This window comes from Macaca thibetana, chromosome 8, assembly GCF_024542745.1.
Source record: "Macaca thibetana thibetana isolate TM-01 chromosome 8, ASM2454274v1, whole genome shotgun sequence".
NCBI classification, from domain to species: domain Eukaryota; kingdom Metazoa; phylum Chordata; class Mammalia; order Primates; family Cercopithecidae; genus Macaca; species Macaca thibetana.
Window position 1 is genome coordinate 121,169,502 of NC_065585.1, and position 25,288 is coordinate 121,194,789.

General features: G+C 44.8%; 1 protein-coding gene and 1 non-coding gene across 5 annotated transcripts in view; both read right to left on the minus strand.

The window, feature by feature from the left end:
• PPP3CC (protein phosphatase 3 catalytic subunit gamma) overlaps positions 1-16,284 on the minus strand; it is a 102,561-nt gene extending 86,277 nt beyond the window's left edge. For all 4 annotated transcript variants that reach the window (XM_050801429.1, XM_050801427.1, XM_050801428.1 and 1 more), the window contains exon 1: positions 15,863-16,284. In XM_050801429.1, coding sequence (XP_050657386.1) covers positions 15,863-15,911 — 49 coding nt within the window. In that variant the 5' untranslated portion in view covers positions 15,912-16,284. The remainder of the gene's footprint in view (positions 1-15,862) is intronic.
• Positions 16,285-23,605: 7,321 nt separating this feature from the next.
• On the minus strand, positions 23,606-23,712 carry LOC126961879 (U6 spliceosomal RNA). The gene has a single exon (XR_007728465.1). It is a non-coding gene; the product is annotated as a U6 spliceosomal RNA (small nuclear RNA).
• Positions 23,713-25,288: the final 1,576 nt, after the last annotated feature.

Sequence of the window (25,288 nt, forward strand, 5' to 3'; positions counted from 1 at the left end):
AACAGCTATCTCTGTTCACTGCTTTCATTCCTATTTTAAGCCAGCAGGCCTGCCCTACTTTTTCAGACTCATTTCCTAATCTACTCACCTGCTTTGCCAATCATGAACAAATTAAATACTGCTAAATAAGTTACATTAAATATTATTACCAAAAGTCTTATGTTGCCTTTTCAACTGTTCCTCACTAGAACAAGTGATTTTAGTTCCATGATCTGATCAGGTTCTTTGAGATTATTCCTTCTGGTCTTTGATAGTCACAGAATTCACTTCCAAAGTATTAGCTAAGAACTGGGCCTCCTGGAACCAACTAAGTAATAATCCCTAGCAGTGATAGTCAACAGAAACAATAACTTCTATAGTGGCATATGTTTTTCATAAAGCAGTGCAAAATAGTTAAAAATATACAACTTGCTTCCATGGAGAAACCCACCAATTATCTTTATTACTCCAGCCATTCATTAAAATCACTCTATTTTAAACTTCAACAAAGCCTTAGGTCACAAGAAAAAAACATATGTAGGCACACACATAAAAACACAGAAGAAGTCTTACCTCTTCAGGCCACTAGTCACAGTCAGATTAAACATTAAAGGATTATCGATTTACAGATCAAAGGAACAAACATTTCACACCAGGTATTGTCTACAATTTAGTCATCTGCTCCTTTTGCAGTGGGATTAGTCATAGGTCACTACATTGTTCTAAATTTCTGTAACATTTTTGAGAGGCTATTACATGCTACACTGCATGAGTACTTTTCAAGCAGTATTTAACCTTCTAAGCATAACCAGAAATGTGCCGCATGTAATAGGAACTCATCAAATATTTATGAATATATCACTTCCAAAATTCTATCTATACTAGGGAAAAGGAAAATTTCACCATTTTTCTTCTTAAGCAATTTAGGTTTAAATCCTTTCAATATCTAAGACACTAAAGTTAAAAAACAGTCATGTGCCACATAGCAATATTTCAGCCTACAAGACCATATATATGACAGAGATCCTGTAAGATTATAATGGAGCTGAAAAATTTCTGTCACCTAGTGATGTTTTCGCCTGTCTTAACATCACGGTATAAGGCACTACTACTACTCACATTTGTGGTATTGCTGGTGTAAACAAACCTACTGCAACAAATAAGTTAGTGGCTTATACATTTACTATACCACCCTTTTTATCATTATTTTAGAGTATACTTCTTCTACTTACTCAAAAAACAAAAAAAAAAAAAAAAAAAAAAAACACAAAAAGGTAACTGTAAAACAGCCCCAGACAGGTCCTTCAGGAGGTATTCCATGAGAAGGCACTGTTGTCATAGATGACAGCCCCATGCCTGTTAATTCCTCTGAAGACCTTCCAGTGCGACAGGAGGTGGAGGTAGAGGACAGTGACATTGACATTGATAATGCTGACTCTCTGGAGGCCTCAGCTAATGTGTGTGGTGTGTGTTCATTTTTTATTTTTTTTTTATTTTTTTTGAGACGGAGTCTGGCTCTGTCACCCAGGCTGGAGTGCAGTGGCGATGTCGGCTCACTGCAAGCTCCGCCCCCCGGGTTCACACCATTCTGCTGCCTCAGCCTCCCCAGCAGCTGGGACTACAGGCACACACCGCCATGCCCGGCTAATTTTTTTTGTATTTTTAGTAGATATGGGGTTTCACCGTGTTAGCCAGGATGGTCTTGATCTCCTGACCTCGTGATCCCCCGCCTCAGCCTCCCAAAGTACTGGGATTACAGGCGTGAGCCACCGCGCCTGGTCAGTGTGTTCATTTTTAACAAAAGAGTTTTAAAAAATAAGAAACAGTAAAAGCTTATAAGAATAAGGATATGAAAGAAAGTATGTACAGCTATATGTGTTTGTGTTTTACGCTAAGTATGATTACGAAAGAGTTAAAAAGTTTAAAATTTTTTAAGTTTATAAAGTAAAAGTTACAGTAAGCTAAGGCTAATTTACTATTGAAGAAAGGTATTTTATAAATTTAGCGTAGCCTAAAGTGTGCAGTGTTTATAAAGCCTACAATACTGTACAGTAATGTCCTAGGCCTTCACTGTCACTCACCACACACTCCCTGACTCACCCCGAGCAATTTTCCAGTCCTGCGAGCCCTATTCATGTTAAGTGCCCTCTACAGGTGGACCATTTTTTATCTTTAATACTGTATTTTTACTGTACCTTTTCTAGGTTTAGATATGTTTAGATACCCAAAGACTTACTGTTGTGTTACAGTTGCCTACAGTATTCAGTACAGTAACATGTTGCACAGGTTTGTAGCTTAGGAACAACAGGCTATGCCATACAGCTGTGTAACATCTAGGTTTGTGTAAGTATGGTTAACTAGAACAACATGGGTTTGAACCGCACTGGTTCACTTATATGCAGATTTGTTTTCAACCAAACACAGGATGCAAAACCCAATTCTGCAAATACAGAGGGCCAACTTTTTGAATACTCAGGTTCCACAGGGTCAACTTCTAGACTTGAGTATTCAGGGATTTTGGTATATGTGGGGGTCCTGGAACTAAGCTCTCACGTATACTAAGGGCTAATTGTACACTGTATGATGTTTGCATAATGATGAAATCGCCTAAGGATGCATTTCTCAGAACTCTGAATCACTAAGCAACTATGTAAGTGTGACTATATAAAATACAATACTCTTAAATATTCATTTCACATGTCACATAAAGTAAAATAGATCTGCTGTCAAATCTTGCCAAGATCCAAGATTGATTGATTGATTGATTGATTGATTGATTTTTTTTTTTTTGAGGCAGAGTCTTCACTCTGTCGCCCAGGCTGGAGTGCAGTGGCACCATCTCGGCTCACTGCAAGCTCCGCCTCCCGGGTTCGCGCCATTCTCCTGCCTCAGCCTCCGGAGTAGCTGGGACTACAGGCGCCCGCCACGGCGCCCGGCTAATTTTTTGTATTTTAGTAGAGACGGGGTTTCACCGTGTTAGCCAGGATGGTCTCGATCTACTGACCTCGTGATCCGCCCGCCTAGGCCTCCCAAAGTGCAGGGATTACAGGCATGAGCCACCGCGCCCGGCCAGATTGATTTATTTTTAAAATAATAGCTAACACTTATTAACCACCCACTATGGGCACTAGGCTAAGCACTTTACATACAACATGAGATGTAATCTTTAAATTCTGAGGTAGGCACTATCTCCCATTTCACACCTGTGGCAAGGAAAATAAATAACAAAGCTCAAAGGCCACACGGCTGGTTATCAGCAGAGTCTGTACTCTTTCTTACACTGTCATCCATAAAATAAGCTTCTTATGCTTGCACATACTTATTTACTAAGCACCTAAGCATGTGTTAGGCACTGCATTCAGCATTAAGGATACACAGTGGTTGCCCTTAAACAGAGCAGTTATTGTGAAGAAAGGACAAGAAAACATTTAAAGCGATTTGCAAAGCAATGAGATTGTTTATGGGAGCTTGTAGGAGACAGCAACTCTTATGATGATGACGATGATGATAATGATAGTGATGGCAGCAGCAGCACCTAACATAACACATATGGAGCACTCACTATGTGATTGCCACTGCCAGTTTCATTATCCCTCTTCTACAGATAAAGAAATGCAGGTAAAATAAGGGTAAGTGATTTATCCAAAGTCACGCATCACTAAAAGAATCTGAGCTGGGCATGGTGACACACGCCTGTAGTCCCAGGCATGAGGATGAGGCAAGAGGATCACTTGAGCCTGGAAGTTTGAGGCTTCAGTGAGCTATGATCGTGCCACTGCACTTCACCTTGGCTAATAGAGCATGACCCCATCTCCTTGGAAAAACAAAACAAAACAAAACAAAACAACAACCAGAATTTGAATCCAGGTATGTCTGACTGAAGCCCATGTTCTCAAAGTCTCCACAGCTTCTTAGCAGAGGAGAAAAAGCTTCTCAGAAGTCCCCTTGGCTAAATCTTGAAAGATAAACAGGAGCTGGTCAAGTTGAGGGACAAGATGCTATGCAGGGCCAGGCACAGTGGCTCATGCCTGTAATCCCACCTCTTTGGGAGGCACGAGGAACACTTGAGGCCAGGAGTTTGAGGCCAGGCTGGGCAACATAGCAAGACCCTGTCACTACAACTTAAAAGTAATAAAAATAAAACATTTAGCCAGACATGGCAGCACACGCCTGTAGTCCCAGCTACTTGGAGGGATGAGGCAGGACAATCAATTGAGGCCAGGAGTTTGAGGCCACAGTGAGCATTGATCGCATTACCGCACTCCAGCCTGGACAACAGAGTGAGACCTTATCTCTAAAAATTAAATTAAAAAAAAAAAAAAAATCATGCACAGAAGCAAAGAGCCCATTCGCAGATATAAAACATTCTAGGGACAAGTATGACCTCTTATTCAAAGGACTTAGGACCAGAAGCATTTCAGATTTTAGATTGTTTCAGATTTAGGAATATTTGCATATACATAATGAGATGTTTTGGGAATGGAATGCAAGTCTAAACACAAAATTCATTTATGTTTCATATACACCGAATATGAAGGTAATTTTATAAATATTTTTAGTAATTTTGTGCACAAAACCAATTTGTGTACACTGAATGATCAGAAAGCAAATGTGTCACTATCCCAGCCACCTATGTGGTCAATCTGTGGTTGCCTGGACATCATCATTATGCTGTGCATGGAAAAGATATATCACAACCGAAGGGGGCTGGGAGGGTCTTTTTTCCTCGGGGACACTGAAAAGACTTTGGGTTATGGCCTCAGGTTTTGATTACAACCCATCACATGAGGTCAGGAAAGAAAGTATCCACTTGTGGTGTCATCTGGCACTCAAAAGAGCTCCAGATTTTGGAGAATTTCAGATTTTGGATTAGGAACACTCAACCTGTAGTATTAAAGTAGGCTGGGGGACGGACACAGTGGCTCAGGCTTGTAATCCCAGCACTTTGGGAGGCCAAGGAGAGCGCATCACCTGAAGTCAGGAGTTTGAGACCAGCCTGGCCAACATGGTCTCTACTAAACCCCATCTCTACTAAAAATACAACAAAAAAAAAATTAGCCAGGCGTGGTGACGCACACCTGTAATCCCAGCTACTCAGGACGCTGAGGCAGGATAATCGCTTGAACCCGGGAGGCAGAAGTTGCAGTGAGCCGAGACTGCGCCACTGCATTCCAGCCTGGGCAACAGCAAGACTTTGTCTCAATAAAAAAAATAGTTATCAAAATAGTGTTGCTGTCCCCTTAATGAAATTGATGTCAACTGCAGTTTTCAACTATTCCTCTTCTTCCTTTTCTTCATTTTACGTCTTTCAATTCTCTGGCGCTTCTAGTTTGCCCATCTTCTCTCTACTCCTTAGTTAAGTACCTTTTCTTTCCCCATACTGACTTCTGTATGTTTTTCCAACCCCCATCATGTAGCTGAAACAACTACTGTTTATGCTAAACAAGTTGCCTCCACTTCATGTCAGCTATAATATTCTTTAAGGCTCGTTTTGTTCTTTTCAGCTTTCCCCCATTAAGACACTACTGAATCCTCAAATATGATGACAGCCTTTCCTAAACCTAGCTGTAGCTGTTTTAAAGCATTTCTTTCTTTTTTTGAGATGGGGTCTCAGTCACCCAGGCTGGAGTGTGGCGCTATCTTGGCCCACTGCAACCTCCGCCTCCTGGCTCAGGTGATCCTCCCACCTCAGCCTACCGAGTAGCTGGGTTCACAGGTGCAGGTCACTACACCCGGCTACTTTTTTGTATTTTTTGTAGACATGGGGTTTCACCATGTTGCCAGGCTAGTCTCGAATTCCTGAGCTCAAGCGATCCAGCCGCCTTGGCCTCCCAAAGTACTGGGATTACAGGCATGAACCACTGCACCCAGCTGGCCATTTCTTAATTGTACTTTTTTTCTAACTTTTTTTTCTTTTTTTTTTTTTTTTTTTTTTTTTTGAGACGGAGTCTCGCTCTGTCGCCGGGGCTGGAGCGCAGTGGCCGGATCTCAGCTCACTGCAAGCTCCGCCTCCCGGGTTTACGCCATTCTCCTGCCTCAGCCTCCTGTGTAGCTGGGACTACAGGCGCCCGCCACCTCGCCCGGCTAGTTTTTTGTAATTTTTTAGTAGAGACGGGGTTTCACCGTGTTCGCCAGGATGGTCTCGATCTCCTGACCTCGTGATCCGCCCGTCTCGGCCTCCCAAAGTGCTGGGATTACAGGCTTGAGCCACCGCGCCCGGCCTTTTTTTTCTTTTTTAAATAGAGATAGGTGCTCGCTCTGTCACCCAAGCTGAAGCACAGTGGTGCAATCATAGTTCACTGAAGCCTTGGAACTCCTGGGCTTAAGCGATCCTCCCGCTTCAGCCTCCCAAGCAGCTGGGACTACAGGTGAGAGCCACCATGCCTGGCTCTCCCCAACTTTACATTTTGAAAAACTGAAATCTATTTAAAAAGCGAAAGAATCATAAAATGAACACACATATGCTCTTACCTAGATTCACCACAGTAAATGTTTTGCCACTTTTGCTTTTTTTCTCTACAAATGATTTTTTTAAAACAATTTAAAAGCAAACTGCAAACATCACGATATTTCAACATAAATACTTCATCAGGTACTGCCTAAAAGTAAGATGCATTTTCCTATATAACCATAATACCATATCGTCACATTCAAGTCATTTAACAATGATATAGGCCAGGCGCGGTGGCTGACACCTGTAAACCCAGTACTTTGGGAGGCTGAGGCGGGCAGATCACCTGAGGTCAGGAGTTCGAGACCAGCCTGACCAATATGGAGAAACCTCGTCTCTACTAAAAATACAAAATTAGCCAGGCATGGTGGTGCATGCCTGGAATCCCAGCTACTCGGGAGGCTGAGGCAGGAGAATCTCTTGAATCCGGCAGGCAGAGGTTGCAGTGAGCTGAGATCACGCCATTGTACTCCAGCCTGGGCAACAACTGCGAAACTCCATCTCAAAAAAAAAAAAAAAAAACCAATGATATAATACCGTCTAATATATACTCCGTACATATTCAAATTTTCCCAGTTATCCCCAAAATGTCCTCTACAGTTTTTATTTTCTTAATCCAGGCTTGACACTGTCATTTCTCTTTCAACTTCTTTCATCTAGAATAGTCTTCCTGCCCTTTTTGTTTTGTTTCGTTTTTCATCACTTTGAAATTTTTAGAGTTCAGGCGAACTGTCCTACAGAAAGCCCCACAAACGGCCGGACGCAGTGGCTCACGCCTGTAATCCCAGCACTTTGGGAGGCCGAGGCGGGCAGATCACAAGGTCAGGAGATAGAGACCACGGTGAAACCCCGTCTCTACTAAAAATACAAAAAAATTAGCCGAGTGCAGTGGCGGGCGCCTGTAGTCCCAGCTACTCAGGAGGCTGAGGCAGGAGAATGGCGTGAACCCGGGAGGTGGAGCTTGCAGTGAGCCAAGATCGCAACACTGCACTCCAGCCTAGGGGACAGAGCGAGACTCGTCTCAAAAAAAAAAAAAAGAAAGGCCCACAAACTGGATTTGTCTGACTACTATAACTAGGCTCAGCTTAAACTAAACACTTTCAGCAAGAATGTTACATAGGTAATTATTGAATGAATTCTTCAAATATTTCTCAGTGTTTGTTCATTTAGAATTTCAGTCTCTTGGGCTGACATTGTCTAGACGCTGCAAAAAAACCTTCATTAACTGTTACCAATTAGTACATCTAACCATGATAATCAAAGAAATACATTGTCTTGTCCAGCCATCCAATATATCTTTCTGTGCCCAATTTAAAGATCCTAGTTACCAAGTTAAACCCTCTTCTAACAACAAATGAAGACTTAAGAAACTAAAAGACTTCAGGATAATCTAATGTGCCAATAAAATAAAACTGAATATGGGGAACTAAAAGTTCTTTCTACATTCATCTGGATAACTAGATAGAATATAAAGATAACTAAGAAAGATACCACTTAGGTTAGGTTGAAAGTTTTAGGTCTCAGTTTTGAAATTTAAAAGGCTGCTAAATTTTAACATTAAAACTATAAAAGGCAGGGCGCAGTGGCTCACACCTGTAATCCCAGCACTTTGGGAGACCAAGGCAAGAGGATCACTTGAGCCCAGGAGTTCAAGACCAGCCTCAAAAACATGGCAAAACTCCGTCTCTATAAAAAATACAAAAATTAGGTCAGGCATGGTGGCTCATGCCTGTAGTCCCAGCTACTCGGGAGGCTAAGGCAGGAGAATGGCGTGAACCCGGAAGGCAGAGTTTGCGGTGAGCCAAGATTGCGCCACTGCACTCCAGCCTGGGCGACATAGCAAAACTCTGTCTCAAAAAAAAAAAAAAAAAAATTAGCTGGGCACAGTGGTGTATGCCTGTGGTTCCAACTACTCAGGAAGCTGAGGTGGATCACCTGAGCCCAGGAAGCTGAAGCTGCAGTGAGCTGTGATTGCGCCACTGTACTCTAGCCTGGGCAACAGAGCAAGACCCTGTCCCCCACCAAAAAAAACTATAAAGGAGCGTTATAGTCTAGTAATGATTGCACCCAAGGATGGTAATGATTATAAGACATCCCTTTATTCCCATTAGTCATTTAGCAATTAAGTAGCAGCCAAAGCTCCAAAATGACTACAAATCCCAGAATTAACTGAATAATTTTGTCTCTAATAGACATATGTCTAAAAATCAGCCTTTTTTTTTGAGACCTGCTCTGTCACCCAGACTGGAGTGCAGTGGCGCAATCTCGGCTTACCACAACTTTCGCCTCCTGGATTCAAGCAATTCTCCTGCCTCAGCCTCCCGAGTAGCTGGGACTAGAGGTGTGCACCACCATGCCTAGCTAATTTTTGTATTTTTTATAGAGACTGGGTTTCGCCATGTTGGCCAGGCTGGTCTCCAACTCCTGACCTCAGGTGATCCACTCACTTTGGTTTCCCAAAGTGCTGGGATTATAGGCGTGAGCCACCATATCTGTCCTAAAAATTAGCTTTTTCCAAAAATGTTTAGGAAAAGGTCTTTAATTAATTATTCCACTTTAAGTAATGAGTCCTTGGCATTTTTCTCTCAAAGAATCCCTTTTGTTTTTCACTTTACAGTAAGATGTGATTTACAAATATTTGTTACTTTACAAATATGATATTAGAAGCCAGAATAATGGTTACAAGTGTCATGTTTTCCCCACTGTTGCCCATTTAGGGATGGAAAGCAGTGACTGAACATGAACTCATGCTTGTTTCTGGGGTTCTGGTAATTTATTTATTTTGGTTGAGCAGTTACATGGGTACATGGGTGCTAAATTTGTAAAAACTCACTAAGCTGTACATTTATAATTTGTACATTTTCCCGTATATACTTCAGTAAAAGTTATGATGTGCTAAAAATTACATAAGGCAAAAAAAATTTTTAATCCCATTTTAAAATGCAATAAAAGAGAGAAAGCTTAATTATCAAATGTCAGACCATAAATAAAGCTTTGATCACAACCAATAACATGTAGGTAAGGAAGAATACTTTATCCTTGCTCAAAAAAATAAAAATAAAAATTAAGCGTTTATATTAAAATGCCCTTTCAGAGGTTCCAGATTTCTACTCAGATGTATGAATCTCAATTAGTACTGATTTTGAAAGTTTCAAAAGTTTGTCAGCTTGTTAATTACAATGGTAAATGAAGCATAAATTAAACAAATACTGTTGACAAATCCAGGAGATATCAACTTTAAAACATATTCACATTGAAAATTTATACTTGAAAATGTTTCTTCCAGGTTGGTATTATATCAAGTGATTAATGTGTGCCCCACTGAAAATATAAAGAACCAAAATATTAATATAAGCACTTTGAAACCATTTCCAGGCTGACTGAAACCATTATGGAAATATTTAGGTAAAATTACAATATTTATGTTAAAATAGTATGAAATATTTGCATAACAAAAGCTTTAATAGGTGTGATCCATTTTCCTTTGAATTCAAAATATACCTGCAGGGCCGGGCGCGGTGGCTCAAGCCTGTAATCCCAGCACTTTGGGAGGCCGAGACGGGCGGATCACGAGGCCAGGAGATCGAGAGACGATCCCGGCTAACACGGTGAAACCCCGTCTCTACTAAAAAATACAAAAAAACTAGCCGGGCGAGGTGGCGGGCGCCTGTAGTCCCAGCTACTTGGGAGGCTGAGGCAGGAGAACGGCGTAAACCCGGGAGGCGGAGCTTGCAGTGAGCTGAGATCCGGCCACTGCACTCCAGCCTGGGTGACAGAGCAAGACTCCGTCTCAAAAAAAAAAAAAAAAAAAAAAAATACCTGCAGATGGAAATACACAAAGGTATTAAAAGCAGTTATTTCTGCTGGGAAGGAATATGAAGTCTTTCTTTTCTTACCTCTCTGATTTTCAAATTCTATAAGTAGCAGGATTAAGCTTATATTTAAGAGAAAAAACTTTAAACCCTTGGTAAATCCATTATCGATATAAAAAAGGGAGAATGGGGCGAGAGCTGTGGAAAGAAATGAAGTATAGGTACCAGAGACTAAAATCGGGTTTAGGGTATATTTGTGGAAATAGCAATTTTTGTCCACACTAATATTAAAATATTTTAAGAAAGCCATAAGCACAATATTCTCAGTGCCATGATATTAAAGAAACAGTAGCCTCCCATGTGTGGTAAAAATGGTACAGTACTCTGTAAATACACAATATATGTAAATTGTAAGAGAAAGGGAGAAATGTATCAGCACCTTACTGAAAAGAAATCTGACTTTTCTGTTAAACCCCATCTGGCCATCAAATAACAAAATAAGACAATGGATTCTCTGTATTTGTCATGTAATTCCTACTGAAATTTCCTTGTTGCTTCTGAAAAGATTCATTCCAGGGAAATAAACTGCTTTTATAAAAATCACTGTCAAAGAAAAAACATGTCCTTAAACAGGAAAAGAAACTTGGAAACAAGAAAAAAAAAAAATAAAGCAGAAAGAATATCACAATTTAATCATTTGAGTTCCTAGTTTTCTGGTTCAGATACCAGTAGTGGTGCCCCAGTGCATACATACTGCTTTAGAGGCTCACAGAAATGCTACTTTTATTTTATTTATTTTTATTTATTTATTTTTTTTGAGACGGAGTCTCGCTCTGTCGCCCGGGCTGGAGTGCAGTGGCCGGATCTCAGCTCACTGCAAGCTCCGTCTCCCGGGTTTACGCCATTCTCCTGCCTCAGCCTCCCCAGTAGCTGGGGCTACAGGCGCCCGCCAACTCACCCGGCTACTTTTTGTATTTTTTAGTAGAGACGGGGGTTTCACCGTGTTAGCCAGGATGGTCTCGATCTCCTGACCTCGTGATCCATCTGTCTCGGCCTCCCAAAGTGCTGGGATTAGGCCGGGCGCGGTGGCTCAAGCCTGTAATCCCAGCACTTTGGGAGGCCGAGACGGGCGGATCACGAGGTCAGGAGATCGAGACCATCCTGGCTAACACAATGAAACCCCGTCTCCACTAAAAAAAAATACAAAAAAATTAGCCGGGCGTGGTGGCGGCGCCTGTAGTCCCAGCTACTCGGGAGGCTGAGGCAGGAGAATGGCGGGAACCCGGGAGGCGGAGCTTGCAGTGAGCCGAGATCGCGCCACTGCACTCCAGCCTGGGCGACAGAGCGAGACTCCGCCTCAAAAAAAAAAAAAAAAAAAAAAACCAAAGTGCTGGGATTACAGGCTTGAGCCACCACGCCCGGCCACAAATGCTACTTTTAAAGCAAAGAAGAAATGAATGAGCAACCTACTAGGGTACATTGCAGATGGCACTCAATAAACATTTAATGAACAAGTAAAATCATAAGAATATTTAAACATAAAATAAACACCTTCAACAGATAGAGAAGAAATCTGCTGCCTGGGAAGTACCAGACAGAACTGTGCTGGTCTCTTTACATTGTTACCGATGAGATTTCACCCACATATCCGTTATGTTGTAGAACAGGTATTCTCCTGACTAGGAACAGTTTCGTAGCTTATAATTTCATATACTTTCTAATTCTGATATTTTCAAACGTTAATGATACCTCTACTAACCACTTCTGTAGTAAGCAATCTATTACCAACCTATTATCATGTTTCAAAGTACTACCTTAACTTGACCTTTTCACATCCTTTATGTCACTTGCATGACCCAGGCTTGACAGGGAAGGTATTATTAACCCTACTTTATAAATGATATTTTTTTTGGTTTGAGACTGAGTTTCATTCTTGTCGCCCAGGCTAGAGTACAGTAGCACGATCTTGGCTCACTATAACCTCCGCGTCCCGGGTTCAAGCAATGCTCCTGCCTCAGCATCCCAAGTAGGTGGTATTATAGGTGTGAGCCACCACGCCCAGCCACATCCTTCAATTTAAGAAAGCTGCTGTTTAAAGGACATCTAAAATATAAACCACTCCCACATACCCACTCTTCTCCAAATTTTGCTCAAACAGAACAATTAGGTACACTTTAAAGTTAACAGGAAATGACAGAACCAAAAATAACTGGGGTGTGGTATCACCTCTGAAAAAGCTTTCAAGCTGTGAATAAATGCAGACAGCTCTGGCTAAACAAGATAGCATCAGACCAAGGTTCAGTACCCGATACAATGGACCTTAGCTATGCACACAGTGACACCTCATTTTCTTCAACTATTTCAAACTCTGGAAAACCCTGAAAAAAGCAACATAAGTCACCACGAAGCCACAAATGCTGTGGTCAAGCTCTTACACTAAAGTTTTTATATAGAAGAGAAATCCATACATTCTAAGGACCTGAAATTATTTCTATTTCATTTATTTAATAGTAGTCTTAAAAGTACACAATAGGGCCGGGTACAGTGGCTCACACCTATAATCCCAGCACTTTGGGAGGCCGAGGCAGGCGGATTACCTGAGGTCGGGAGTTTGAGACCAGCCTGACCAACACGGAGAAACCCTATCTCTACTAAGAAATACAAAATGAGTCGGGTGTGGTGGTGCATGCCTGTAATCCCAGCTACTCGGGAGGCTGAGGCAGGAGAATCGCTTAAACCTGGAAAGTGGAGGTTGCAGTGAGCCAAGATCGTGCCATTGCACTCCAGCCTGGGCAACAAGAACCAAACTCTATCTCAAAAAAAAAAAAAAAAAAAATTTGTTTAAAAAGTACACAATATGTGCTAATTAATTTTGGTAAAGAACAAATTTGCATCCTGCAGGATATGATGACAGGGTTTATTTAACCATAAGCATGCCTAGCAATAAACCAGCCCCTACTTTTTTTTTTTTTTTGAGACAGAGTCTCGCTCTGTTGCCCAGGCTGGAGGGCAGTGGCCCGATCTCGGCTCACTGCAAGCTCCGCCTCCTGGGTTCACGCCATTCTCCTGCCTTAGCCTCCCAAACAGCTGGGACAACAGGCGCCCACCACCACGCCCGGCTAATTTTTTGTATTTTCAGTAGAGATTGGGTTTCACCGTGTTAGCCAGGATGGTCTTGATCGCCTGACCTCGTGATCCGCTCGCCTCGGCCTCCCAAAGTGCTGGGATTACAGGCATGAGCCACCGCGCCCGGCCTTTTTTTTTTTTTTTTTTTTTTTTGAGACGGAGTCTCGCTCTGTCACCCAGGCTGGAGTGCAGTGGCCGGATCTCAGCTCACTGCAAGCTCCGCCTCCCGGGTTCACGCCATTCTCCGGCCTCAGCCTCCCGAGTAGCTGGGACTACAGGCGCCCGCCACCTCGCCCGGCTAGTTTTTTGTATTTCTTAATAGAGACGGGGTTTCACCGTGTTAGCCAGGATGGTTTCGATTTCCTGACCTCGTGATCCGCCCGTCTCGGCCTCCCAAAGTGCTGGGATTACAGGCCTTTTTTTTTTTTTTTAGAGAGAGTCTCATTCTGTCACCCAGACAGGAATGCAGTAGCACCATTTTGGCTCACTGCAACCTCCGCCTCCCGGGTTCAAGCAATTCTGTTGCCTCAGACTCCCAAGCATCTGGGATTACAGGTGCCTGCCACCATGCCTAATTTTTGTATGTTTAGTAGAGACGGAGTTTCGCCATGTTGGCCAGGCTGGCTTCGAACTCCTGACCTCACTGATCTGCCCGTATGGGCCTCCCAAAGTGCTGGAGTTACAGGCATGAGCCACCATGCCTGCTCCCAACCCCTGCATTTTAACTGTTTTATTTTATTACATTTTATTTTACTATATTTATTACTATATTTAAGGGTCATTTAAATTTTTAATTTTCTTTTGATCTTATGACATGTTATGGTGGAAATTACATGGTGCAATGGTGATTAGATTGTGAGATTCCTGAGGGCTGCACTAAGCTTCACTAAGATCCTATTTATTCTGACTTGACCCACAGTTCTGGCTTATCTGGTTTCCCTGCCTACTTCAGCTTAGACGCAGCAGATTAGAAAGCAGTAAGGGCACATTTTGACAGAAAACAGTACTGGAGAGAGAAACTAAAAGCAGACAAAACACTGAACTGGTATAGCAGTGAGGAGTCATTTTAGTACAGGACAAAACTGCCAACACCTTTATACAGCAGAACGCACCAGCCATATTAACAGCACAGTACAGAAATTAATGTACATAGTGATGACCTTGATTCCTCAAAAAAGGTTATGGTTAGTACACTCTGACTCTTAAGAGAAGCCTATACTTCTTATAGGCTATACACTATTAATATGAAGACTTACATTTACATGGTCAAAATAATTTAGCTGTTCAGGGGATGTCAGTTAGATGAACAATTCAGTTATATCTCTAACGACAGTAGATAAATCCTAAGTAGATAAATCTCAAAAATCCCATTATAATTATGTAGTATAGATAATTAACATTTATGAGGCTGATTTGGGAAGATGGGGGAAAAAATCTAAGTTATACACTAAAATTCTTCCCCCTCCCTGAACATGCAATAAGGCGTTTCACTTTTTAAAAATGTATTCCCGTCACCAATATTAGTTGCCTTTCTCTAATACCAAAATGAAAAAGCAGAAAATTATCTTAATAATTTTCCCCACTGTCAGGCTAACCCCTGCATCCAGACGCCACTAACATAGTTGGTCTAAGTTTATTCTCTTCTTACTCTTAGAAAATAGCGCTGTCAAACCGATTGTTAATCTGAGAGAGAAGGGTTGTGCCTAAGTCTTACAGCTGAATAAAAGCAGCACGTAAATTAGTGGTTATGTTTAATCCATCTTCTTAGTTTAAAGGCAGAAACAACTGTAACCTAAAACCCTGCAAGATTTAGAAAGCAAGGAGCCCTTTACATTTTGTTCTTATAACAACAAGAGAAATCTAATGCAGGTACACATTCGAATCAGAAAACATCATTCTCCAAGTCTTCATAACCAAAGGCAAAATAAAATACCATTACCACGCCAAGAGCTCCGTAAACTTATTTTAAACATCATATAATGGATGTATCTGACTTCCCCATACTAAGTTTATTTCAGTAATAGCAGTGACTTGCAATGATCTAGAGAAAGTGGGTCAAAAGGCACATGGTATACGTCCTAAAAAAAGGGTGGGGGGTGGGTGTCAATAAAGATCTCATCTTAAATATCTCACTTGGAAGAGTCGACTCAATTCCCTGCCCACACCACTCCTGATGGCTTCCCCAGAGTCGTTTCTTAAAGACAAAAAAAGACGGGGTTCTGGGCCCTTTGGGGGTGGTGGGAGAAGTCCCCACTACACCCTGAAACCTTCGGGAGGGAACCTGGCAATGACGGCCAGGCACCTGACCAGGTGCAGCAGAAAACGCCGGGTCCGGGGGGCTGCTCTCGGAGGCTGCCGCCCGGCCCGGTCTACACCCCTCCGAACCCTCCTAGGGTGGGTGCAGCCCGGCCCCAGCCTCCCTCCGCCCCGAGCCGCCGCCCAGCCGAGGGCCGTTTCCCGCGGGTCCCCGAGGAAGGCCCGGCCCGCCAGGCACCTTTGATGACGCGGTCGGTGGTGGAGAGGTGGAAGCGCCTCCCGGACATGGTCCCCTCGGCCTCCTCCAGGCTCCAGGAGCCCGCCCGACGTGCGCCTCCGCCGCGGCCGCCGCCTTCTCCTCGGGCGGCCTCAGCTGCCCGGAGGCGTCAGCCAGCCGTGCCCGACCCTGGCTCCTCAGCGCTGCCCGAGGACCAGAAGGGCGCGGCCGCCGCAGCGCCGGCCTCCAACGCCACTGACAGGACGCGGGCCCACCGGCCGCTCTCTTGGGAGGCGCCAGCGGCTAAGGCGGGGAACACAGCTTCGGCAGCGACCGCGACCGCTGCTAAGGGTGGCGACCGGGGCGGCCGCGGCTGCTCGCGGCCCGGGCCCTCGTGCGCGCAAGCGCGCCCCCGCGCGCCGCTCTCACAACTTCCCAGCGGCCCCGCGCGCCGCCGTCGGCGCGCCGAGGCCCCACGCGCGGCCCCGCTGTCCAAGCCGACCCGGCCCGGCCTCCCGCCCAGAGCACCGCCCTCCCCACGCTTCCGCCTTCCCGGGAGGCCGTAGGCCTCGGCGCACGCGCTCTTCTCGGCTCCTCCGGCTCCGGGTCCCTCTTCCTAAAAGCCCATTTTCGCTTCTCCTCAGCCAGCCCTCCTCGCAGCCGGTCCCTTCTCTCCTGCCCGCCCCTGCCCAGGCCGGGAACACCTGAAACCCGCCCGCGTGGCCAGCGCGGGAGGCCCGCCCGGCCGCGGCCATTTTGCGACCCGGCCCTGCGGCCTCGCGGCCGCTCTGCGCCGCCTCCTGGGACCGCCTCGCAGAGAGCCCCTGACCTCCCAGGCCTCCCTCCTCACCTCTGGGTCTCCCACCCGCTTTGTCTCAAGTAGTGTGATAAGTCCGGCCGCGCTCCTTCAGCTTTTGTGGGTCATTCAGCAAACCCACACATTTAAATCCCCTCGCTTTATCTTTCCCGCGTGTTGAGTGCAGTCAGTACAGTGAGAAGGACATTCGTGTCCATCCTAGTTCCAGTCCAGTAGCTAGGGCGGTGGGGGATTGGGGAGCTCGGTTTCTGAGCAAGGCCCTGCTCCTTCCTCACTTTCCACATCTAAGAGAGGGGAGCTCCCTGCTCCTGGGACCCCAGGGCCGGACCTCCTCCTGTGCCCTGTGTATCACTCCCCAGCTAGAAGCCCCTTTTTTCTTCCCCCGGCCCAGGCTCACTGTGGAACCCCATGGGCAAGTCCGTAGAAGGTTAACAGTCTGTTCATCTCGAGGTTAAAAACTGACCTTTATCTGCCCTTAAAACTGTAAGCCTAGAACAGAAACTGGCTCCAACCGTCCTCTCACTGAGTAACTGGCAAAGTCAAAAGGATTTTGACTTTTAGCAATGCAAATAAAATATTGAAACTGATGTCTAATAAAACATGCAAGTTACAGGCAAAACCAGTCTTAACAATTACTGCAGTGACCAATGAGTAGTCACATGTAGCTATGTAAATTTAAATTAATTCTGTTCACGTTTCAAGCGTTCAGGAACTACGTGCAGCTACCTTATTGGGCTTTCAGAAAATTATACTGGACAGCTCCTAAAATGTTATAGGATTAATGGTAAATCTCCAATAATAATAGATTTATGTATAGGCGGTCTGGGGATAGATAGTGGAATCAGACCCTGAATTATCCCTTGGAATTTTGACCATAGCTCTTTGACAGTAACCGCAGGAGGCAAGAGGACTTTAGGGGCCGAATAGAATTTGGTTTTGTTTTCATGGTCCTTGAGGCTTCCACCCAAGAGAATTGTTCAGATATCCTGAGGAAGTTCTTCATTTAAGAAGTAACCCTCACTGGCAAGACCATCACCCTTGAGGTGGAGCCCAGCGACACCATTGAGAATGTCAAGGCAAAGATCCAGGACAAGGAAGGCATCCCTCCTGACCAGCAGAGGTTGATCTTTGCTGGGAAACAGCTGGAAGATGGACGCACCCTGTCTGACTACAACATCCAGAAAGAGTCCACTCTGCACTTGGTCCTGCGCTTGAGGGGGGGTGTCTAAGTTTCCCCTTTTAAGGTTTCAACAAATTTCATTGCACTTTTCTTTCAATAAAGTTGTTGCATTCCCCAAAAAAAAAAAAAAAAAAAAAAAAAAAGAAGTAACCAGAACTCCACGCCTATCAAATCATACCTCTGCGTCAGAGGCTAAAATTCATCTGGAAGAACCTCAACAGGATAGCTAAAAATAAAAAGTTTAATAAAGCATTGCGGGCCGGGCAAGGTGGCTCACGCCTGTAATCCCAGCATTTTGGGAGGCCAAGGTGGGTGGATCACCTGAAGTCAGGGGTTTGAAAACAGCCTGGTCAATGTGGTGAAACCCCGTCTCTACTAAAAATACAAAAATTAGCCGAGTGTGGTGGCTCACACCTGTAATCCCAGCTACTCCAGAGGCTGAGGCAGAAGAATCGCTTGAATCCGGGAGGCAGAGGTTCCAGTGAGCCAAGATTACGCCCGGGCACTCCAGCCTGGGTGACAGAGCGAGACTATCTCCAAAAGAAAAAAAAAAAAAAAAGAAAAGAAAAAGAAAACGTTGCGGGCCACGCACAGTGGCCAATGCATGTAATCCCAGCACTTTGGAAGGCTGAGGTGGGCGAATCACCTGAGGTCAGGAGTTCGAGACCAGGCTGGCCAACATGGCGAAAACCCATCTCTGCTAAAAATACAAAAATTAGCTGGGAGTGATGGTGGGCGCCTGTAGTCCCATCTACTCGGAACGCTGAGGCAGGAGAATCGCTCGAACCCGGGAGGCAGAGGTTGCAGTGAGCTGAGATGGTGCCACTGCACTTCAACCTGGGCACCGATACACACTCCATCTATCTCAAAAACAAAACCAAAAAAACCCACAAATACTAACTCATTCAATCCTCACACCAACCTGATTTATATGATTATCGCCATTTTACAGATAAGGAAACTGAGGCACAGAGATGTGAAGAAACTTGCCCAAAGTCACACAGCTGGTCGGAGGCCTAGTGAACACCATCATCATCAAGAGACATGCAGTACCTGAACTTCTTCTACAGCACCGCGTGGAATATGGGGCATTGAGTCCTCAAGCATGGTATACATGAATTTACAGAATCCAGATGTTATTCTGTAGCTTGGCTTTAGCAAAGTAATTGTAAGCAACCTGCAGCCCTGTCCCTTCGCATCCCCACCCCCCGTTTTTTTGTTTTTGGGTTTTTGAGACAGAGTCTCAAAAACAGAGTGTAGTGGCGTGATCTCAGCTCACTGCAACCTCCGCCTCCAGGGTTCAAGTGATTCTCCTGCCTCAACCTCCCGAGTAGCTGGGACTACAGTCATGTGCCACCACACCCAGCTAATTTTTTTGTATTTTTAGTATTTTTAGTAGAGATTGGGTTTCACCATGTTGGCCAGGATGGTCTCGATTTCCTGACCTCGTGATCTGCCCACCTCAGCCTTCCCCGCCCCTTTCTAAGGAGATTCACTCAGTATCTCTGCCTTTCTCCAAGTAGCTTGCTGGTCCTCTGTTTCAATAGCTGCTTAGTCTTCCCACAACAACTAGTGACACCAAACAGACCTTGATACCATCACTTCCAGCTGTGGGCACGGGTAAGTTCCTTCACTTCTCAGGCCTTGCTTTCCTCTTTTGTAACGTGGGGATTATAATAATATTAATAGGCCCTCCCTGTAGCAGAGGCTGGGATGCTCTGCCCACATACCCTTCACCATGAGGGATAACCATCTTCTGGTTGCTGCCTTTTTTTTTTTTAGAGAGAGAGAGAGATGAGGTCTTGCTGTGTTGCCCAGGCTGGAGTGAAGTGGTGCCATCATAGCCCACTGAAGCCTTGAACTGCTGGGCTCAAGTGATCCTCCTGCGTTGGCCTCTCAAAGTACTGGGATTATAGGCATGAGCTACCGTACTCTGCCTGTTTCTTGAGGGCTGGTGGCTGATAGTTCATTGCTGCCCCTTCTCCAGAGAATTGCCTTAGGTTGAATGGGAGCCCCCTCCCCTAAGGAGTTATGACCATCCCTTCCCCAGTCCTAGGAGCAGTGGCTATCACGGCCTCCAGGTCAGACTAAGTTTGCCTCAAGGTAAGAATAACTTTGTGGTACAACTCAGGCTCCAGAGCTTACTGTGAGAACAGACTGAACTGCCGGAACACATTAAACGAGGTTCATTTTATTTGGATGTTATGAGATGGCCCCAAAATACAATAGTCGGTTAATTTTTCCATTACTATTATTGAATAATACGTCCCTTCACATTGGTTTGCAATGTTTTCTTTAATTTTATTTTTTATTTTTTTTTTTATTGAGACAGAGTCTCACTCTGTCGCCCAGGCTGCTCAGACTGGAGTGCAGTGGCACAATCTAGTTTCACTGCAACCTCCACCTCCCAGGTTCAAGCAGTTCTCCCTGTCTCAGCCTCCTGATAGCTGGGATTGCAGCCCTCCTGTCCAGCACTGCTCCTAATAGTTCCCGTCACTTTCTATCTCTGTGTTTGGAAAAGGGCGTTAGATCCATGGATTTCTCCCGGAGGAAACCAGGTTGGAAAGGCTTTGATCTGTATAAGCTGAGACCACCAGAAACCTTCACCCATCGCATTGCCTTGCTTTCCTATCCTGGTAGAAGTTTCAAAAGACTTTGGGTTGTTTGGGGCAGACATAGGGAACGTGTCTTGCTCTCTACGGGAATCCATCTCAACTGATTCAATAATAGAATCAGCTATTCTCAGGGCATAAAGGCTGGGAGTGAATAGGGGCTCCGCTGCATCAGCCTCCTAATTGGTCCCTGAGTCTTTGGTCTTGACCTCTTAATCCATTGTCCACACTGACCCCAGAATCAACTTTTTTTTTTTTTTGAGACAGAGTCTGACTCTGTCCCCCAGGCTGGAGTACAGTGGCATGATTACAGCTCACTACAGCCTCAACCTCCCAGGCTCAAGCAATCCTTCCACCTTAGCCTCCTGAGTAGCTGAGACTACAGGTGTACACCACCACACCCAGCTAATTTTTTTTTTTTTTTTTTTTTTTTTTTTTGAGACGGAGTCTCACGCTGTTGCCCAGGCTGGAGTGCAGTGGCGCGATCTCGGCTCACTGCAAGCTCCGCCTCCCGGGTTCCCGCCATTCTCCTGCCTCAGCCTCCTGAGTAGCTGGGACTACAGGCGCCCGCCACCGCGCCCGGCTAATTTTTTGTATTTTTAGTAGAGACGGGGTTTCACTGTGGTCTCGATCTCCTGACCTTGTGATCCGCCCGCCTCGGCCTCCCAAAGTGCTGGGATTACAGGCTTGAGCCACCGCGCCCGGCCACAACCCAGCTAATTTTTAAAATTTTTTGTAGAGACTCAGTCTTGCAACGTTGCCCAGGCTGGGCTCCAACTCCTGTCCTCAAGCAATGCTCCTGCCTCAGCCTCCCAAAGTACTGGGATTACAGGTGTGAGCCACTATGCCCGGCCCAGAGTCAACTTTGTACAGAAAATCTGACTATTGATGCTGCTTCTCATCTCCCTTCAGTGACTCCCTGGAGCCCTTGGGATCGAGTTCAAACCCTGAAACCTGGCCCAACAGCTCCTTCACAGCCTGATCCTGACTCACCTCTATAGCTTCTCTCTGTCTGTAGCCCCATGAGACCTTTCAGGCTGGCCACTTGAAGCCATTTGCTATGTTTTTTCAGGGCCAGGGCCCTCCAAGGAAGGATGGGATATGAAGAGCAAGGAGGAAGGGAGGTATTCTAGATAGGGTAAAGCTGTACAGAGGCATGGGGTTGGAATATGGTGGATATGTTCAGGGCTCCACCCCTTTGGATATTTGATCCTTATAGCCTGGAAATGCCCGTCCTTCTCTACTTTGACTCACAAGTTCAGCCATGGCCTAAGATCCAGCCCTGTTATAATCACCTCTCTGAAGCCTTCCTTAGTCCATCCGGGTAGAGGTAAAGCCTTCCTCTGTGGACCAGGAGCATTTTGTAAACAGATCAACCACCTAATGCATGGTGGATATTATTTATTCACATGTGGCTGTTTTCCCCACCTAGACTATTGAGGCAGAGACTATATCCAGCTTCTTCTTTTAAAAAATTTGTTTTTTATTTATATATTTTGAGACAGGATCTTCTCTGTTGCCCAGGTTAGAGTGCAGTGGCACTGTCATAGCTCACTGCAGCCTCTAACTCCTGGCCTCTAGCAATCCTCCCACCTCAGCCTCCTGAGTAGCTGGGACTACAGGCACACACCACTACGCCCAGCTAATTTTTTAAATTTCTTTTTTGTAGAGATGGGGCCTTGCTATGTTGCCCAGGCTGTCTCGAACTCCTGGCCTCAAACAGTCCACCCACATCGGCCTGCCTCCTAAAGTGCTGGGATTTACAGTCATGAGCTACTGCACCCAGCCTATATTTCCAGTTTCTAGCATGGCCCATTTATATTGTGGTTGCTCAGTAGGTGTTTGTGGATATAATGAATCACTAATCACCTCCATTTCTTTTTTTTTTTTTTTGTGATGGAGTCTCGCTCTGTCGCCTGGGCTGGAGTGCAATGGCACAATCTTGACTCACTGCAACCTCCACTTCCCAGGTTTAAGTGATTCTCCTGCCTCAGCCTCCCAAGTAGCTGGGATTACAGGCGCCCGCCACCATGCCCGGCTCATTTTTTTGTATTTTTAGTAGAGACGGGGTTTCACTATGTTGGCCAGGCCAGTCTTGAACTCCTGACCTCGTGATCCGCCCACCTCAGCTTCCCAAAGTGCTGGGATTACAGGCGTGAGCCACCGCACCTGGCCAATCACCTCTATTTCTTATATGCAATAATTTAGTATGCCCCAGTAGATAAAGTTTGATTCAAAAGATAACTGACCAATTGGAGTATCTAAGAGGCCAAAGACCAAGGATTCATATGGACCAGAATTATTATATTACAGGTGAGGGAAATGAGCCCAGAGGCATCAAGCCACTTACCCACTGTCACACAAGTAGTTGAAAGTACAATTTGAACCCAGCTCTGCTCTCAGGATTTTTCTCTTTTTAATGTTTTAAATATATTTTTCAAAAGTAACACATGTCCATGATTTAACAAAATTAAAGGCCAGGCATGATACTCATGCCTGTAATCCCAACACTTTGGGAGGCCGAGGTGGGTGGATTACCTAAGGGAAGGAGTTCGAGACCAGCCTGGCCAACATGGTAAGACCCCATCTCTGCTAAAACTACAAAAAATTAGCCAGGCGTGGTGGCGCACACCTGTAGTCCCAGCTACTCAGGAGGCTGAGGCAGGAGAATTGCTTGAAACCAGGAGGCGGAGGTTGCGGTGAGCTAAGATTGCACCACTGCACTCCAGCCTGGGCAAGTGAGACTCTGTCTCCAGAAAAAAAAAAAAAAAAAAGAAAAAATTGCCGGGCGCGGTGGCTCACGCCTGTAATCCCAAAACTTTGGGAGGCTGAGGCGGGTGGATCACGAGGTCAGGAGATCGAGACCATCCTGGCTAACATGGTGAAACCCTGTCTCTACTAAAAATACAAAAAATTAGCCGGGCATGGTGGCGGGCGCCTGTAGTCCCAGCTACTTGGGAGGCTGAGGCAGGAGAATGGCGTGAACCTGGGAGGTGGAGCTTGCAGTGAGCCAAGATCGCACCACTGCACTCCAGCCTGGGCGACAGAGCAAGACTCTATCTCAAAAAAAAAAAAAAAAAAATTAAATACTGCAAAAGTATGTACAAGAAAAGTAAATTCTCACTTCTTTCCCTGACCCTCAGTTTCCTTCTTTTTTTTTCTTTTAATGCGTCACAAATGTGTGCGTCATCCTTGCACAGGAGCCATGCTAATCTTCTCCGTATCATTCCTATTTCAGTATGTGTGCTGTGGAAAAGAGCGCTAGCTTCCTACCTATAAGCAATTCATTGCTTTTTTTTAAGATAGTAATTGTAAAATTCCATATAATGGAATACTATTCAGCTAATAAAAAAGAAATAATTACTAATATAGGCAACAACATGAATGAATCTCTAAAATACATTACGTTGAGCAGAAGAAGCAAGCCACAAAATGGTATCTACTATATGATTTCATCTGTATAGGAAAAATGGTTATATGAAGTATGATTGAATGGAACATCATGCAGTTAGGAAATACCATATTTTAAATTAGAAAAATATTTGATGACATGAGAAAAGCCTCAGGAGACACTGAAAAGTGAAAAAGCTAAAATATAACCATATATATACAGTATTGTCTCCACTTTTATTAACAAACATGGCTGGCTCAGTTACTTGGCAGGCTTAGACAGGAAAATCGCTTGAACCCAGGAGGCAGAGGTTGCAGTGAGCCAAGATGGCACCATTGCACTCCAGTCTGGGCAACAAAGAGAAACTCCATCTAAAAAAACAAAAACAAATACGTGGCTGGGCACAGTGGCTCACGCCTGTAAACTCAGCACTTTGGAGGCCAAGGCAGGAAGATCTTGAGCTCAGGAGATCGAGACCAGCCTGGGCAACATGGTGAAACCCATCTCTATAAAAAATACAAAAAAAAATTGCTGGGTGTGGTGGCATGCGTCTGTGGTCCCAGCTACTTGGGAGGCTGAGATGGGCAGATCGTTTAGAAGGCTGAGGTGGGCGGTCTCTGAGGTCGAGGCTGCAGTGAGCTGAGATCGCATCACTGCACTCCGGCCTTGGTGACCCTGTCTAAAAAAAAAAAAAAAAAAAAAGAAAAGCATAAAATAAAAGCCTTAGGCCAGGCATAGTGGTATTCACCTGTAGTCCCAGCTACTTGCGAGGCTGAGGCAGGAGGATCTATTGAGCCCAGGAGTTTGAGGTCATATTACACTATTTTCATGCCTGTGAATAGCCACTGCACTCCAGCCTGGGCAACATAGCAAGACTCCATTTATTTAAAAATAAAAGACCTCAAGAAAATATTAATATACTCATTCAACAAGTATGAATTAGGTGTGGACTGTGTGCCAGGCACTGTGTTAGGGATATGGAAACGAACCAAAACTGACATAATTCATACCCTCACTGAGCATAATCTATCAAGGAAAAAAATGTGAATAGCAGCCATCACTTGGTGGTATAATAAAAAAATATTTTTTTCTTTCCAATATTCTATGGTGAGAAAGTATTGCTATATAAATAGGTGAAAATAAGGCCAGGTGCAGTGACTCACGACTGTAATCCCAGCACTTTGGGTGGCTGAGGCAGAAGGATCACTTGAGCCCAGGAGTTCCAAACTGGCCTGGGCAATGACATAGGGAGACCCCGTCTTTATAAAAACAATTTTTTTTTAATTAGCCGGGTGGCCAAGCACGATGGTTCATGCCTGTAATCCCAGCACTTTGGGAGGCTGATGTGGGTGTATCACCTGAGGTCAGGAGTTCGAGACCAACCTGGCCAACATGGTAAAACCCAGTCTCTACCAAAAAATACAAAAAAAATTAGCCCGGGCATTGT